Consider the following 15,777-nt stretch of genomic DNA (forward strand, 5'->3'; position numbering starts at 1 on the left):
ACTTCAGCTCAGGTCATGATCTCACAGTTTGTAGTTCGAGCCCCATGTCAGGGTCTGTGCTGCCAGCTCAGAGCCTGGAGACTGCTTCGAATTCTGTGTCTCCCTCTCTCTCTCTGCCCCTCCCCAATTAATGCTCTGTTTCTCTCTTTCTCAAAAATGAATTAAAAAAAAATTTTTTTAATAAAAATAAAAATAAATAAAATGTCTGAGGGAGATAAGATGGCTCCCTCCGTGCACATCTGTCCAAGGTCAGAAGGTCTGTAGAGGTGAGTCACATATCTGTGAAGGGACTCATTCCAATCCATTCACTGATAGAGTCTAGTCAGAGTCTACTCAATTACTTATGGCAAATAACAAATCCTATATTCCATAAGCTTGGCATTGTGGCAAAATTAGCTATTTAATATATTTCTACCTTAAACTTCTATTGAAACTAGAAATGGGATGATGAGTACCTCAGATACTCCTTTTTTATGACATTAGATACATTTTAAAGTTTAACTTTTATAGAGTATGATATGCTTTATTAGTACATTTTTTTAATTTTCACATTCATTTTTCATAACTACTAGAATGTCTAATCCCCATCAAAAGGTAATCTGCAATTTCCAATTTCCAGTGATGTGTCTGGGTGTAGTTAAAAATGGTTTTATATCAGCAAACAGATGAGACAAGCAGTTCAATTATTTTCAATCAAGTCTACTATACGCATATGCTACAAAAGTGTACATTGGAAGCTATTTCAAAGGGCAATAAAAAGAAAAACGTATGGGACAGATTTGTAGATTACACAACTACATGATATGGTTAAAACCTAATTTTGTGACACAGAACGTAGCGAAGTGTGATAACTATTATGAGTTTTTATTCAGAGTGATTCTCAGAACTTCCATGTACATGAGCATTACCTGGGGAAATTTAAAAAAAATATATAGCTTCCTAGATCCTACCTTTAAAGAGAAAAAACCATTACTTCCAGGATATGGCCTAGGGGTCTACATTTTCATGATCTCCCCACTTGTGCTTCTGGTCCAAGAGGACAAAGTACCACACTCTGATAAACTACGCCTTCTCCCCGCTGTCTTTGGGGTTACAACGTGACCAAAACAACGTACATTGGTATTCATCACTCTAGTAGAACAGCAAATTAAGTTCCCTGTTTTGAAGAATACTTTCTCATTACTTTCAGACATCTCCATCACCTGGTTATGTAAATTGGGTAAACTAGTAATGAAAAAAAGTACTGATAAAAATATACCATTATTACTGTTAATAGATTCCACAAATGTTTATTGAACACTTACCACATGTCAGATATTGTTATAAGTGCTTTTCATGCATTAAAATACATGGCGAGTAATGAGCACATTACTCTATGGAGAATTTTAAATAATTTGCACAACGTTATACAGCTAGCAAGTGACAAAGTGGGGATCCCAAACCAGACAAGCCTGTTTCAGAATTCTAATTAATCTGAATTTCTTTTGAGAGCATTGCAAACATTCAGACAGATAAATATGCAAAGGGATTTTCTTAATCTTGACAAAAAGCGAATTGCAATAACCACACACATCAGCTCAGTGCTTCTCACTTTTTTCCTTTAAGGTACCCCTAGAGACAGAGGAACTTGATCTTCTGATCCCAAAGATGAAAAGGACGAAAAGTTGTAGTCCCAACAATACTAGTTTATAACATTCATTGTAGTCATTAACAAATATGTGTATTTAATATAAAAATGGTTGTTTCTTCAAAATCTTCTGTGGATTTTGCATGGTCCCTGTGATACCACTGCTGCTTACCTGATCCACCCACTACAGGAGGAAGGGATGTATGGGGTATGTGTATCAAAACAATGGAAGGAGTGATCACCTTTCTCCAGGTTCATATATATACACACACATACATATGGGAAAGAATGCAAAGAAGAACAAAGTGAAGTGCTATTTGAGAAAGCCTTTGAAATTCATAAAAACCAAGCTTTTGAACATGGTAAAAACCAAGAGTTGAAATCTTGAACACTCCACATAAAACCAAACTTTCCTCAAAAAACAACAACAACAACAACAACAACAACAACAACAACAACAACAAAACCAACCTTGGGAAGAAGGCAGTACAAGAGACTAAGAAGTTACACCCCCAGTGTAAGTTCAAGGTGTGAGTTCAAGGTCCACAGATGAGGAATTATAATCAGTTTGTTCTGATTATCCTTACCACCTAAAACAGGAACTTCTTTGTGACTGACTCTTGACCACCATGGCACAAGACACCAGAACTTCTGTACACATCTAATTCTGGTTCTAAAGAGGTGATGATCACCTGCCATTTACAAGCTCCTGGAATTAGACCCAGCAGTGCATGCTTGTAACTTTCTCCCAGGATCTGACACAAGAGGGGGGGTAAATTGATCCACCTGCTTCTCTGTCACCTAATGGCATTTTGATAATAGCACCTGGCTATCCCCAGTTTTATCCCAGATGAGAGGATAAATTTCCCCTTTTGCTAGGATTCCAGTTCTTTACACATTTAGCAGCCGAGTGGTCTACTTATGATTCAAGAATGCACAAAACGAAAAAGTTACTTACAAAGACTGCAAAGCACTCAGTCCTCGAATGGCTTCACTGGGTACTGTTCTCAACTGATTGTTTTGCAGGGTTCTGGAAGGAAATTTTTGGTTAGTGAATAACAAGCAATTGTTACTATTTTTTCTTAGAAGGATTCAGAGCCATTTCTATCTAAAAAATATTTCTAATGGCAGGAAAGGAGGAAAGGTCAAGGTGTAAAGCACCCAAGAAAAGAGAACTGCAGAAAAAGCAAGAAGCATTTTGCTATAAGGCCAGAAATGAAACCTAAGCCACTATCCCAAGCCATCTCTTAACACAGACCTACTGATAATCCACATTTCCAGAGGTGTTTCATTCTCAAGAATTAAGGCACCTTAATTAACATTCATCACTCTTTTAATGTTAACTAGGAAGCATAACAAGTTAACTGGGAAAGGTATAACAAACAAACCTATTGGAATCCCTAGTGCCTTTTCAATTTGGAATAAAGCAGAGCCCAGAAACATGGACACTCAGTAGAGCCAGTTTTTCCAAGAAGATAGCAGACCCTAAGTTCTTAGGGAGCAGCAGACATGTCCTCAGTGAATGGAGGGCCACAGCAAAAATAGAGCTTTAACCATCTAACAGGACCCAGAGAAGAAAGGCATAGATCTGTACTGAAAATGAAGTCCTTATTACTTTTGCCTAAAGCCATTTCTAGTCATCTTAATACAATGACCGCTTGACATGAATCACAACCACAGAATGGAATAGTAAAAGGTACATGTAACTCACTGAACCAGAGAGGTCTAGTGACTTACAGTTACTCAGCAAGGTAGTGGCAGAAGTGGAGTTGGCAGTCAGTTCATCTGTTCCCCAATCTGCCATACTCTAAATGCCTAACTAATGCCAGGAATTCATTTCCTGGTCCTTCAACAGACTATATAAATTATAGGCATCCTAAGTCCTTTTGGCTTTAAAATGATTTTAACACTTTGAGCTTTTGTTAGCCTTTTTCCCTTTAGGGTCAGCTAATTCAAAGTCCTCAAAGGTATACAATAAGTAGAAACAAAGCTCTACCAGTAAAGCTTAAATATGATTTTGATTCAGTGCATTAGCCCAACAAAAAGCCTAATACATTCAACTGTAATACACTGAAGGTCAGAACACCTATTATTTAGAGTTTTAACTTTTGTTATCTAGACCCAAGGTTGCCTAAATGAACCCTTGCATCCCACACTACCCATTGGCCACTCCTTAAATCTTTTAATCCTGAACTAAAAGAAACTGTGCTTACCCTAGCTCCAAGCATGTTGACTATGCAGAAAGAAAATACACAGCCAGCTGTGAAACTCTAAAATTGCATTACTTACAGAACTTTGAGTTCTTTCAACCCAGACAAGGCCTTTGGGTGGATAAAAGAGAGGTCGTTGCCAGCCAATCGTCTAGGGGGAAAAAAGTAGCAAGAAAAAAAAAATAGTAATTCAGGCTCTTAAAATTCAGAACTCACAATAAACTGATCTGTGATTAAAGCTCTACATTAAACATTTCTCAAGTCTATCTTACATTAAACATGGACTTAAACCTTTGCTAAAGTGATCCCAAGATTCTTCCAATGAGATAAATGTCTGTAGAATTTTTTTTTTTAACTCCCAATACAATAATTCAAACAGGCACATTTTTATTCTGGTGAGGTCAAGCAAGCCAAAACACATTAAACCAAATTAAGTTTGCTATTCATGGTCACTCTCTGCAGCTTGCAGTGTTTTCCAAATGCCTCATAAATACAGACCACTGGTCAGCAGGCAGGAGTGTTTACACGGATCAGAGCAAACCGGTCTGTTAAGGAGGAATGCCTTCTGCAGGCAAGTCAACCTGTTATCTATCCATTACCAAGGGCGACATGTTCTGTGCAAAAGGGAGGCAGAAAGTGAAAGTCACTGTAAGCACAATTTTTCAAACAAAGGCATCTATCTATCGATCGATCAATAGATAGGTGGGTGTTTTTGTTGTTTTTTTTTTAAAGAAATGTTTTCCTAAAGAAAATTTAAAGTGACAACTTTAAGTGGGAGTAAGAGTGAGTAAGCGTGAATAAGGAAAGGACAAGAATTCTTTGGGTCCTTTTATAAGATATCTGGGCCCACAACTCATACTGAGCCCCACTTTCCTTCCCATTTTCCCAGGCATACAGAAATGAGAGAAAAAGTTAAACAGGAATTTAGGGAGAAGAAGCAGAGAGAAAGACAGAAACTCGTGTAAATAACTTATAAACAGGTGAACTGAAGGTTTCCAAGCACTGACTTAAAAATGATAGTTGTGTGCCCATATGTTAAACACAGGACTGTCCCAGTTTCCTGGTTTCATCAGGATATTCTCCCAAGCAACAAGATTTTGTATCTCCAATTTTTTTTATGCTCTCTCTCCTCATGTCTTAGGATCACAGTCATCAAGTCATATTCACTCCTCCTTTAAAGGTTCTATTTTCATCCCTTTTTCTTCTCTCTGTAAGCACCCTGTACCTCTGAGTCTTATTCATCGATTCACTCATTCACTAAAAAGTTTCATTTGTTCACAAAAAAAGTTTAATTCATTAACAAATATGAGTGTCCACTAAGCGCCAGATGTACAATATCCTCTTCTTAGGCCTCTGGTCCCTCCATCTTCCAATCTGCTTCTCTTCTATACCCTGACTTTAGGGGCACAAGAAAAGCTCCTTCATTTGAAGTCACTGAGGTCTGAAACTTATTTTTTTTTTTTTTTTTTTGAGAGAGAGTGAGCGAGCATGAGTGGGGAGAGGAGGAGAGAGACAGAGAGACAGAGAGAGAGAGAGAGAGAGAGAGAGAGCAAGCACTGAGCAAGGAGCCTGATTCTGGGCTTGATTCCACAACCCTGGGATCATCACCTGAGCCGAAATCAAGAGTCAGATGCTCAACCTACTGAGCCACACAGGTGTCCCTGACACTCTAGTTTTCAAAGGCATTATTTTCTCTGGAACTTTTAAGAATGCAAATATCCCTGGGAAAGATAATACTTGATCCTTACCTAGCATTAATATATAGATGTATACAGAAGGTGTGTATGGGGGTGGGGAGAGAACAAGAAGACTCAGAAACCAAGAGTGAATACTGAGAATTATTTTTTCAGTAGCAAGGATCACAATGCTGGCTTCTCAGGAACACCACAGGTGTAACACAGGGTTCATGCCCCTAAATTAAATTCCTCCTAAAAAGCCATACCACACATTTTGATCTCACAAGCACCGTAGCACCTTTCAAGGCTTTCCACATCCAGGCTCACAAAAGCTTACTTTATGCCATCAGTCTCTTGGCCTTTTAGCTCCAAGCGTTCACCATATGTAAAATGAGGGATTGGGAAAGATGGTTTTAACACCTCCGCAGGGTTAAAAATATTTCTCCTTAGCAAATCCTCTTGCTTCTAGACTAGCCAGTGTCACTGGCTTTATGTCACTAAGACGGTCACTATGTCTTTAAATGTCTTCACCTCACAACCTCACCTTCTCTCCTTGAATACCCAACTCCAGCATTACTGCCCATGAAGACTTTAGTTCTTATGAACATGACCTGTGTGTGAATTCCTAGAACTCATCATTAAACTTGGTCACAGGCTACATTCTACTGGTTGTTTCTTGCCCATTAGTCTTGCAGGTCAAGTACAAACAGTGCCCAGAACAGGGCATGCACCTCACACTTGTTACTACCCACCAACGTGTTAACTCATTAGTCAGAAACTGTTTTCTCAGAATTTCCCCCTCAAAAATGCTAGCCATTCCACTGCCATGGCACCCCACAGTCTACCTTAGGGCAGGCTCAGCACAAGCCCTCTCAGGGGCCTTCCTATATCCCAAACTCACTAACCAAAATTCAGTTGATAATTCTCACAGTTGAAATGGGAGTGTTCAAAAGGTCACATTTAAAAAAAAAATTTTTTTTAATGAATTTATTTTTGAAAGAGACAGAGCATGAGCAGGGGAGGGGCAGAGAGAGAGAGAGGGAGACACAGAATCCCAAGCAGGCTCCAGGTTCTGAGCTGTCAGCACAGAGCCCAATGCAGGGCTTGCACCCAGCAACTGCGAGATCATGACCTGAGCTGAATTCGGACACTTAACTGACTGAATCACCCAGGTGCCCCAAAAGGTCACATTTAAAAAAAATCACATTGTACCATGAGGACCATAAGGGGCAACACCCCCCCCCCCCCCCCAGCGCTGCAAGTAATCACATGACTATGACCGCTCCTGCAAGTTATCTGAAAGAGCTGCTTTAAAAAGCTCAAGTCTGGGTGCCTGGCTGGCAATCAGTTGAGCATGATATTCTTGATCTCGGGATTATAAATTCAAGCCCCACATTGGGTATAGAGATTACTTAAAAACTAAATTAGTTAAGCATTCGAATCTTGGTTTCGGCTCAGGTCATAGACTCACGGTTTTGTGAGTTTGAGTCCCACATCGGGATCTGTGCTGACAGCACGAAGCCTACTTGAGATTTTCTCTCTCCCCCTCCCTCTCTCTCTGCCCCTCCCGTGTTCACACTGTCTCTGTCTCTTCTCAAAAATAAATAAATAAACTTTGAAAATAAAATAAAATCTTAAAAAAAGAAAAAAGTTCAGTTCTACCAAAAGACAAACACTATAAACAGACTGAAGTTGTTACAGGGTTCTTAATTTTTGCCTCTAATATTTGTAATGTCCCTGTATCTATGGGCTCTCCTTGAGGAGTTTCGTCTATTATGCCAGGGCTCATGAAAGAGTATTTTATAAAATAATGAAGGAAGTGGCAAAATGCAGAGTGCCTGATTACCTTTACTTGTCAACAGAAAAGAGTGTTTAACCACATTAGCTGAGATATTTGCTCCCTTTTCCCAAATCTCTGCCCCCTTTTATAAGCCAAGGGAAAAACTAAAGTAACCTAACTTCAAAAAGTGCCTTTTCTCCACTACTTATCATTCATAGAAATGACCAAATGAGCTCTCTGCATGTGGTTTGTCCCGAAATGCAAGCCCACACTCTGGAGAAATAAACACTTCTAGGACGCAGTGAATGGTGATAACGCAGAGCAAGCAGGCACACTACCTCACACTACTGCGATTCCTTCGTTTCCTACTAAAGCAAACATATCATGTGGAGTCTTGAGGAATGTATCAACCCACGCTTCCCAAGCTGCTGTGTTAATGAATAATAAGCACGGCAGCTTGGAAAAGGCTCTACAGATCCAGCAATCACATGCTCCAAAGTCTCTTCACATTTTCTTTCTTTCACGAGCCAGTATTTCTTATAGTAGACGCTGGGGAGGCTTCATGTCCAAAACCTCAGATCCGGAAGCAAGCAAAGTAAATTAAGTGATAGCGTTAGGGACAAAGTTCCCAAAAACTCTGGAAGAACAAAAACCTATGTAATGAGCCCACAATAGTCACAAACAGAGATACATGGTTTACAGACCTTCTTCTCTGTTAGTCATTTCATTACTATGGCCTTGCTTCTCCGAGTCCCTGAGAGGTTAGGTGACTGGGCATAAGTCACACAGATGGGAAGTGGAGGAGCCAGCATTCCAGTTCTTGCCTGGTGGCCCCAGTGCTTAGTCATGTCAATGCCTCTGGTGTGTCACCAAAAGGTTGGGAAATAATTCCCAGAGAGGTGGAACAGGGAGGACTTGGGCAATAGCCTTGTTCTGAGTATCAACAGCTCTCCCCCAGTAGACTGGAGCTCACAAGCAGGGACTGTGGCTTTAGGAGCTCAGAACTGTGACTACGGATGAATTTCCAACAGACCAACAGTGTCATCCTTCCCATAGCTAAAGATGACCAGTGGGAAAGGAGGGGAAGGATGGATCCCTGAGTGCCCCAGGGTATGGACAGACCCGAAACTCACTGAGACTTTATTTAGGATAGATAGTATTCTTGGTTGTGCTTCCTTTAATGCAACTCTCAAGGAAAAAGAGGTGGCTGGTCTTGAAGAGTCACTGATGGCCCTCAACTAGCCAAGACCAGTTCCTTCCCTATTCTACACCTGGGTTTGTCTGTACCAGACCCAACAGTTTCTTCAATGCCTCACTTCCTGAGGACCTGCTGTCCGGCTCCAGAAAACCTTTTTAATTTGCTAAATTTATTATTTAACAATAGCAAAGCCAAGTAAAATTAATTTAATGTGGTAAATGAGGATATGTATATATATGTATGTGTGTGTATATACAAAATATGTAATTTTTTTTTTTTACACTATTCTTCTGATGGTTGTGAAGACCTAAGGGGGAAAATCATTAGGGTGAACAGAATGGTGAACATGGTACAATTTTCTGCATGCTAAGGGTACAGGGTCCCAGGCATCAGTTCCTTCCCTTCTGCACCTCTAGCTCGTGTCTCCAAAGACCAGAAAGCCTCACTGCAAGGTTTCAACCTATCCACTCTTGTATTCTTCCTGCTGTCACCTGAGTCTAAGCCCTTAATTCCCCCCCACCTTCCACTGGATTACCGCCATGAACCTCTACAAGACTCCTCCTCAACCACTTAATTATAATACTGTGAGAGCTAAATCTTAAAAAAGCTCAACTCTGAGCATTTTCCAAAAGGCTTTTTTCCCTGCTGACTTAGCTGGAACTTCATTCTGGATCCTCTCTTCCTTTCTTACCTTATTCCCCAATGTTCCCCGTGTCCTATAATTTAGCACACCATGCTTCTCCACCTCCGACTCTTTGCTCATGACACTTCCTTTGCCTGAAATACCCTGACTCCAGCTTCTGCCAAGTGAAACATTACTCATCATCACTGTCCAAGTTGGATACTACCACAAATATGAAACCATCATGATATCAGCTTCCTTTGATTCCACCGGTACTTAAACAAAGCTCTCATTGGGCACATCTTATTTTGCCTCTAGTTACTATGAACTTGTTACATCTCCTACAGTTGTATTATATGTCCCTTATGGGCAGGGACCAAGTCATATTCCTTTTGTATTCTCTCACACGGGACCCTATGTGTAACAGACACTGGGTATTTGCCGTAATGCCTCAGCTAAGCCCCAGTAGGGCTCTGGATTCAATTGCTCCTTAAAGAGCGGGGAAAGCTTACTGTTTATCTTTACTTTTTTGCATGTTTTCTCTTGTTTAATTTCTGCTCCCCTACTGCCCTTCACTCTCCCAGACAAGAAATAACTACTTGGCAAGATCTTAAAGTGCCACGGCAACAATGTTCTTTCTTAACATATTCTGGGAGTACATTTTCTTAGGGAAGGGGAGGGCAGACCTTAAACATGGGAACACCTGTCCACTGGTCAACAGTATTATCTCCATGCACTCTGGGTTGTGCACATGATCACACAAAATTAAAACAAGTCTAGCAGGACTTCAAATGGGGACACAGTCTACCTCAAGGCAACTCCTATTTATGCTGCTTGTTACAACAGTCTGAGAAGCAGAGAGAGCAAAGACAGGGAGGGGAGAGACAGAGAAAGGGTGGAGGAGAGGGAAAGGGCAAGCCATGAGACTTCCGCTCTCCCACTGGATTTGGAACCATTCCAGGAAACAGGATACAAGCAGCTCAGTGTGTAGTGTCTTTATGAATCTGTTTTGTGTGCATTTATTATTCATAAGGTCCATGGATTCACATGAGGGCCTCTTTCCAGGGGAAGCCAGAGTTTTCAATTATATCCTCTCTTCTTAATCCATGTGCTACACGATATTTTCTATCTGCCACCCGTCCCAGCGAGGGAAGCAGGAACAGCACTGGTGAAATGGGCACCGGACAATGGTGTGTATGAACAAGGAGGCCACATTTCAGTAGGTAATCTGTGCTGGAGGGTTCACACTTTCATGAAATGTGCTGATTAAGACAGGTTTCTTCACTTGGGAGGCAACTTAAAGAAAGAAGAGAGGCAAGTGTGAAAAAGATAATAAACCAGTTGGTGCTATTTCTCTTAAGAAATGCCTGGATTTAGGCTTCTTCCAGCCTATTACAGAAATTTCACTGTAGCCATTTGGCTGGAATTCTGGCCAAGGACCAGTGGACTAAGGACTACAATATACACGCTGATGACTACACATACGTACGGAGCCGGGAGGAGGGCTGATGAGGGCTCAGTAGCTTCCAGCAGCTGTTGTGAGGAGTCTGGGGTGGAGAAAACAGGAGTCAAAGCAACTGCAGCAGTAAGGCCCGGGTGGGAAGCACGCTTGCACACAAACAACAGAGAGCTTTACTCACGCCAATTTCTGTACCACACGATGGGGAAGTTGGGGAGTGGAGGACGAGGCAGGATGGGGTGGCACAATCATGTGCCTCCCTTCTTTTTGCAGAGGTGGCTACCAGATGGCCCGGCATTACCCACCTGTCCAGTTCCCACAAAAAGGTCCTTTGAGCACCACTCTCCCCTTCTCAGCGATATTCACCTACCCCCACACCAACATCTTCTCTCGCCCCTCATAACTTCGTTCCATACCTGCATGTTCCCACCCAACAGGTCTCCATCTGAAGCCACACACACGAACTACCACACACTGTACCCAAATCCACCCAGGCTGCCTCTCCCTCAATGCCATTAAATTCTCTCAAGTGGGTGGATCAGAACTGCGTTACACTACACGCAAAGTATGACAGACACAACCACCAGCCCGTGACACTACCTCCAGAGGAGGCATTTCTAGCTCAAAACGGAGCTGGGCAAGTGGCGCCGGGGTGGCTCAGTAGATGAAGTGTCTGACTCTTGATTTTTGGCTTAGGTCATGATCTTATGGTTCATGGGTCCGAGCCCCAGGTCAGGCTTTGTGCTGACAGCATGGAGCCTGTTTGCGATTCTCTCTCTCCCTCTCTCTCTCTCTGCCCCTCCCCTGTTCATGTGCTTTAAACAAACAAACAAACCTTAAAAGAAAATGAGCTGGACAAGTATGGCCCGGGGAAGCATCTAACGGGAGGTTAAGTGACATTCTCTTATGAAATATAATTTGAAATCAGCAGGTTCTAAAATGTTGGCTACCATTTTCAAGTAAAAGCAAAAACCATTATAATGCATACCTCTGGTATAACCTCTTAACCATGTATTTCTTTATGTGTTAAAGCCCTACTATGTGCTGGGAACTCTGCAGTGTCCTGTGAAAAGTGAGGACCTCAGGAGGTACATCAGTTTCCAGGTATGGATATTTAGTATCACCACACAGTGACAAAAGGAACATTACTGTAGCCCTCTTCCTTCCATTACTCTACCATATTGGCCCTTGTTAACACCATCCCCTACTGTTGTCTTTAAAACAAAGTGCTGGGGCGCCTGGGTGGCTCAGTCGGTTAAGCGGCCGACTTCGGCTCAGGTCATGATCTCGTGGTCCGTGAGTTTGAGCCCCGCGTCGGGCTCTGAGTGCTGACAGCTCAGAGCCTGGAGCCTGTTTCAGATTCTGTGTCTCCCTCTCTCTGACCCTCCCCCATTCATGCTCTGTCTCTCTCTGTCTCAAAAATAAATAAACGTTAAAAAAAATAAAAATAAAAAAAAAATAAAACAAAGTGCCTCTGTTTCCTTCGTGTCTTGCCCAAGGCCCTATAGCACAGCTAAATAATGTGAATCCTAGAAATAAAACAATGTAAATAAAGGAAAATAATGTACATTCCAGAAATAGAACAATGTTGCTTTTTCTTCCCATCAAGGTTAAATAAACCTCACCTGATACCATGTATCAGCGAGTCCTGAGTCAGCTAACAGTGTTTTGCTTACCCTATTTCTACACCTACATGTTCATATAACTTTTATGTAAGTGCATTAAAAACTGAATATGTTTTAAGAACATACATGTATTAAGAACCCTTATTAGAGAAACTCCCAAGGTTTTTTTCGTTTTTTTTTTTAAATTTTTTTTTCAACGTTTTTTATTTATTTTTGGGACAGAGAGAGACAGAGCATGAACGGGGGAGGGGCAGAGAGAGAGGGAGACACAGAATCGGAAACAGGCTCCAGGCTCTGAGCCATCAGCCCAGAGCCTGACGCGGGGCTCAAACTCACGGACCACGAGATCGTGACCTGGCTGAAGTCGGACGCTTAACCGACTGCGCCACCCAGGCGCCCCTCCCAAGGTTTTTAAAGTAGACTTCCTTCACAGAAAAGGGGAAAGTTATTTCATATATCTATTTGAGTATACCTACATATATTATAGGTAAATCAATAAAACCCTGGCAATGGTTACATTTCCTGAGCAAAGTTATCCTGACAACCTCTGGCAGTAAACACACAATATCTACCCATGTGAGGAAATATGTTACAACTTTTAAAAAGTTTTACAGCAGCATCTACCAATAAATATTGACCTTTTACTACAGCCCAATCACCGTAGGTTTGGCAAAGTAAGTAATGAGCTTTCCCAAGACACTTCTCATTTCATTTCTTTTAAACAAGGATAATTCATTAAACACAAAACCTCAAATTTAGTTTTCATATAGTCTGATAAGGTTTCTGACATCAAGAAGTTCAAAATAAGAAGAAATCCTTTATCTTAACCCCTACCTCAACTTCTAGTTCAAAAACGTGGTTACCTTTACCAGGTCATATAGGAGAAGTGTATCATGGCAGGCCCTGCCCTTAGAGAAAAGTCACAGGGGTTGAAAAGATAAGTACACACTGACACACCTTGAGCACAAAATAACAGGGCACTCAATCCAGCATGACGTGGTGAGGTGCAAAGAAAGTGCAAGAGGAACTTGGAAAAAAGAAAGACCAAGGAAAGCTTCCTATGGCAGAAAGGGATGGAAATGGACCCTATGAACTGGGTAAGATGTGAAGAGGAGAGGGAGGAACCGCACCTGTCGAATACTCATTCATGCCTTCCTGGCTGAGCCTGGGATTGTTCAACACCACCTCCTTCACATGACGCTGTTCCATGAGTAAATTATTGATTGGTTTTAACCAGTCATGCTGATCCCATTCCCGTGACTGGCTTAGGGCTGGATCTGTGACCCCAGCTCTGGTTATAGGAAGTCTGCTGGGCTTTCTGGGAAAGGTAGCATTCTTCCTAAATGGGGATGCAATGGAAGGAGGGACTCTCTTCTCTTTCTGGATGCCATAATGTCTAAACATACCAAGTGAAGCAACTGCAACTATGGTGCTGCCCTTACTGAAGGAACAGACTAGGAAGACAGAAAGGATCTGGGTTCTTGAGGATGTGACTTAACTCCATCAACTATCTCTAGAAGAGTTCTACCATCCTGTTATGGAGGTCATCTTCTTTTTTTTTTTTTTCTTAATTTTTTTTTTAACATTTATTTATTATTGACAGAGAGGGAGAAACAGAGCATGAGCATGGGAGGGACAGACAGAGGAGGAGACACAGAATCCAAAGTAGGCTCTAGGCTCTGAGTTGTTAGCACAGAGCCCGGCATGGGGCTCAAACTCACAAACCGTGAAATCGTGACCCAAGCTGAAGTCGGACACTTAACCGACTGAGCCACCCAAGCGCCCCTGGAGGTCTTCTTATTATATAAGATAACACATTTACTTACTGTTGAAGCTACATTGAATTGAATTTGTTTCTTGTAGCCAAAGGACTTTAACTAATTGCCTAACCAATAACCACTCTTCCTTTCTTACCTAGTAATAGAATTCTGATTTTGGTTCAGACAATATGCTCAGTTCAAAAGCCATACTTTCCAGCATCCTAGTCTTAGGTGTGCCCATGTGACTAAGTTCTAGCCAATGAGATGTGAGCAGAAGTATTGTATAGAGGGTTTAAGATGGCTTCTTGAAGCTGACTTTTGGGAGATATCCCCCTCTTTCTTTCCTCCTTCATCTTTCCTGTTGCTGAGAACTGTGTCATGATGGCTACAGCTTAAGTAGACAGCTGTTTTGTGATCTTGACGTGGTAGCTATACAATGAGAAGTGCAGAGTATCAGGGCCTACGTCCCTGTTGACTCTGTGATGCACCATAATAGTTCCATAGTTTTGTGTGTGTGTGTGTGTGTGTGTGTGTGTGTGTGTGTGTGTGTGTAGATGCCTTATGTGTTTAAGCCATTTGTGTTTGAGATAGTGGGTGTTTACTTTTTCCTCCCTTATCTTTCTATGTATTCAGATTTTAAAAATCGAGTAACCATTAATTTTATGATCATTTTCTTAAAAAGCTAAGTGTGTCTGTGACTTTCCAGCACCTCCAACATTATTTTCTTTGTTATAAATGTATAGGCCAGGGGGTGCCTGGGTGGCCCAGTCGGTTAAGCACCTAACACTTGATTTTGACTCAGGTCATGATCTCACGGTGTGTGGGCTCAAGCCCCACATCAGGCTCTGTGCTGTCAGCAGAGCCTACTGTGCTGACAGCACAGAGCCTGCTTGGATTCCCTCTCTGCCCCTACCCCACTCAGTCTCACGCTCTCATTTTCTCTCTCTGAAAAAGAAACATTGAAAAAACAATTTCAAACCTATAGTCTAAATTAAGAAGTAGTAAAAATACCTATTAGGGAAAAACAATAAATTATGAATTAAAGGTTGTACTAAAGCATATAATAATATATTAAACAAGCATGGTTTGACGAAGAGTGGACAATACATGGAAGAAATAACTTAGCCTATTTCCTTGCTGGAAAATTAAATTATGCTAGTAGAAAATCAAATACATGTTCACTTACTTATAGTCACTATTATTTTCAAAGAATAATTAGCTTTGATTAAAATAAATAAATGAAATAAATAAATGAACCAGCAAACTGTGGTTTCAGTTGCCTCTCTATGCTTTCTGAATCCTAAGTCAAACCTTTTAACAATGAACTGCTTGATTCTCCTGCTGGATTTCCCCTAGTCCCCTATGAAATCCTGACTTAACCCCCAAGTTTGAGTTCACCCCATGTTTCATCACCTCCACTTCTAAACTGCTAATCACTACAGGGCAAAGTTACAGGGCCCATTGGTTCCACTATACATTAATATTACCTAGGCTTTAACTGAGACTTTTCTATATTCTTCGTCAATTCTTTGTTCATTTCAGATGGACCCAATTAAACATTTCCTACAATGTGTCTAGTTACTAGATTCTAGTGGGCTGAGATAACTAGTCTTCCTTCCCCCTTCTGCTTCCTTTGAGAGGATTCTCCACCTCAAGTAGCCCCAGTGGGTGGGGATGAATCCATGACCCAGATTGGACCATGCCATTCCAAACAGAATGACAACTGGTTCAAGGACAGGCACGTGAGGTTAAGTCTGGCCAACCAGAGTCCTCCTTGGAATTTTCTACTGGAAGCTTCGAGGAAGCCTTTAGATACCCAT

At 41.4% G+C, this 15,777-nt stretch overlaps 1 protein-coding gene across 1 annotated transcript in view; it reads right to left on the minus strand.

The window, feature by feature from the left end:
• Nucleotides 1–15,777, minus strand: part of LGR4 (leucine rich repeat containing G protein-coupled receptor 4) — a 102,838-nt gene that overhangs the window by 23,924 nt on the left and 63,137 nt on the right. The window contains exons 3-4 of the mRNA XM_030331531.1: nt 3,917–3,988; nt 2,586–2,657 (exon numbers count right to left, since the gene is read on the minus strand). Coding sequence (XP_030187391.1) covers nt 2,586–2,657; nt 3,917–3,988 — 144 coding nt within the window. The remainder of the gene's footprint in view (nt 1–2,585; nt 2,658–3,916; nt 3,989–15,777) is intronic.

Source organism: Lynx canadensis, chromosome D1 (assembly GCF_007474595.2).
Source record: "Lynx canadensis isolate LIC74 chromosome D1, mLynCan4.pri.v2, whole genome shotgun sequence".
In the NCBI taxonomy this organism is placed as follows: Eukaryota; Metazoa; Chordata; class Mammalia; order Carnivora; family Felidae; genus Lynx; species Lynx canadensis.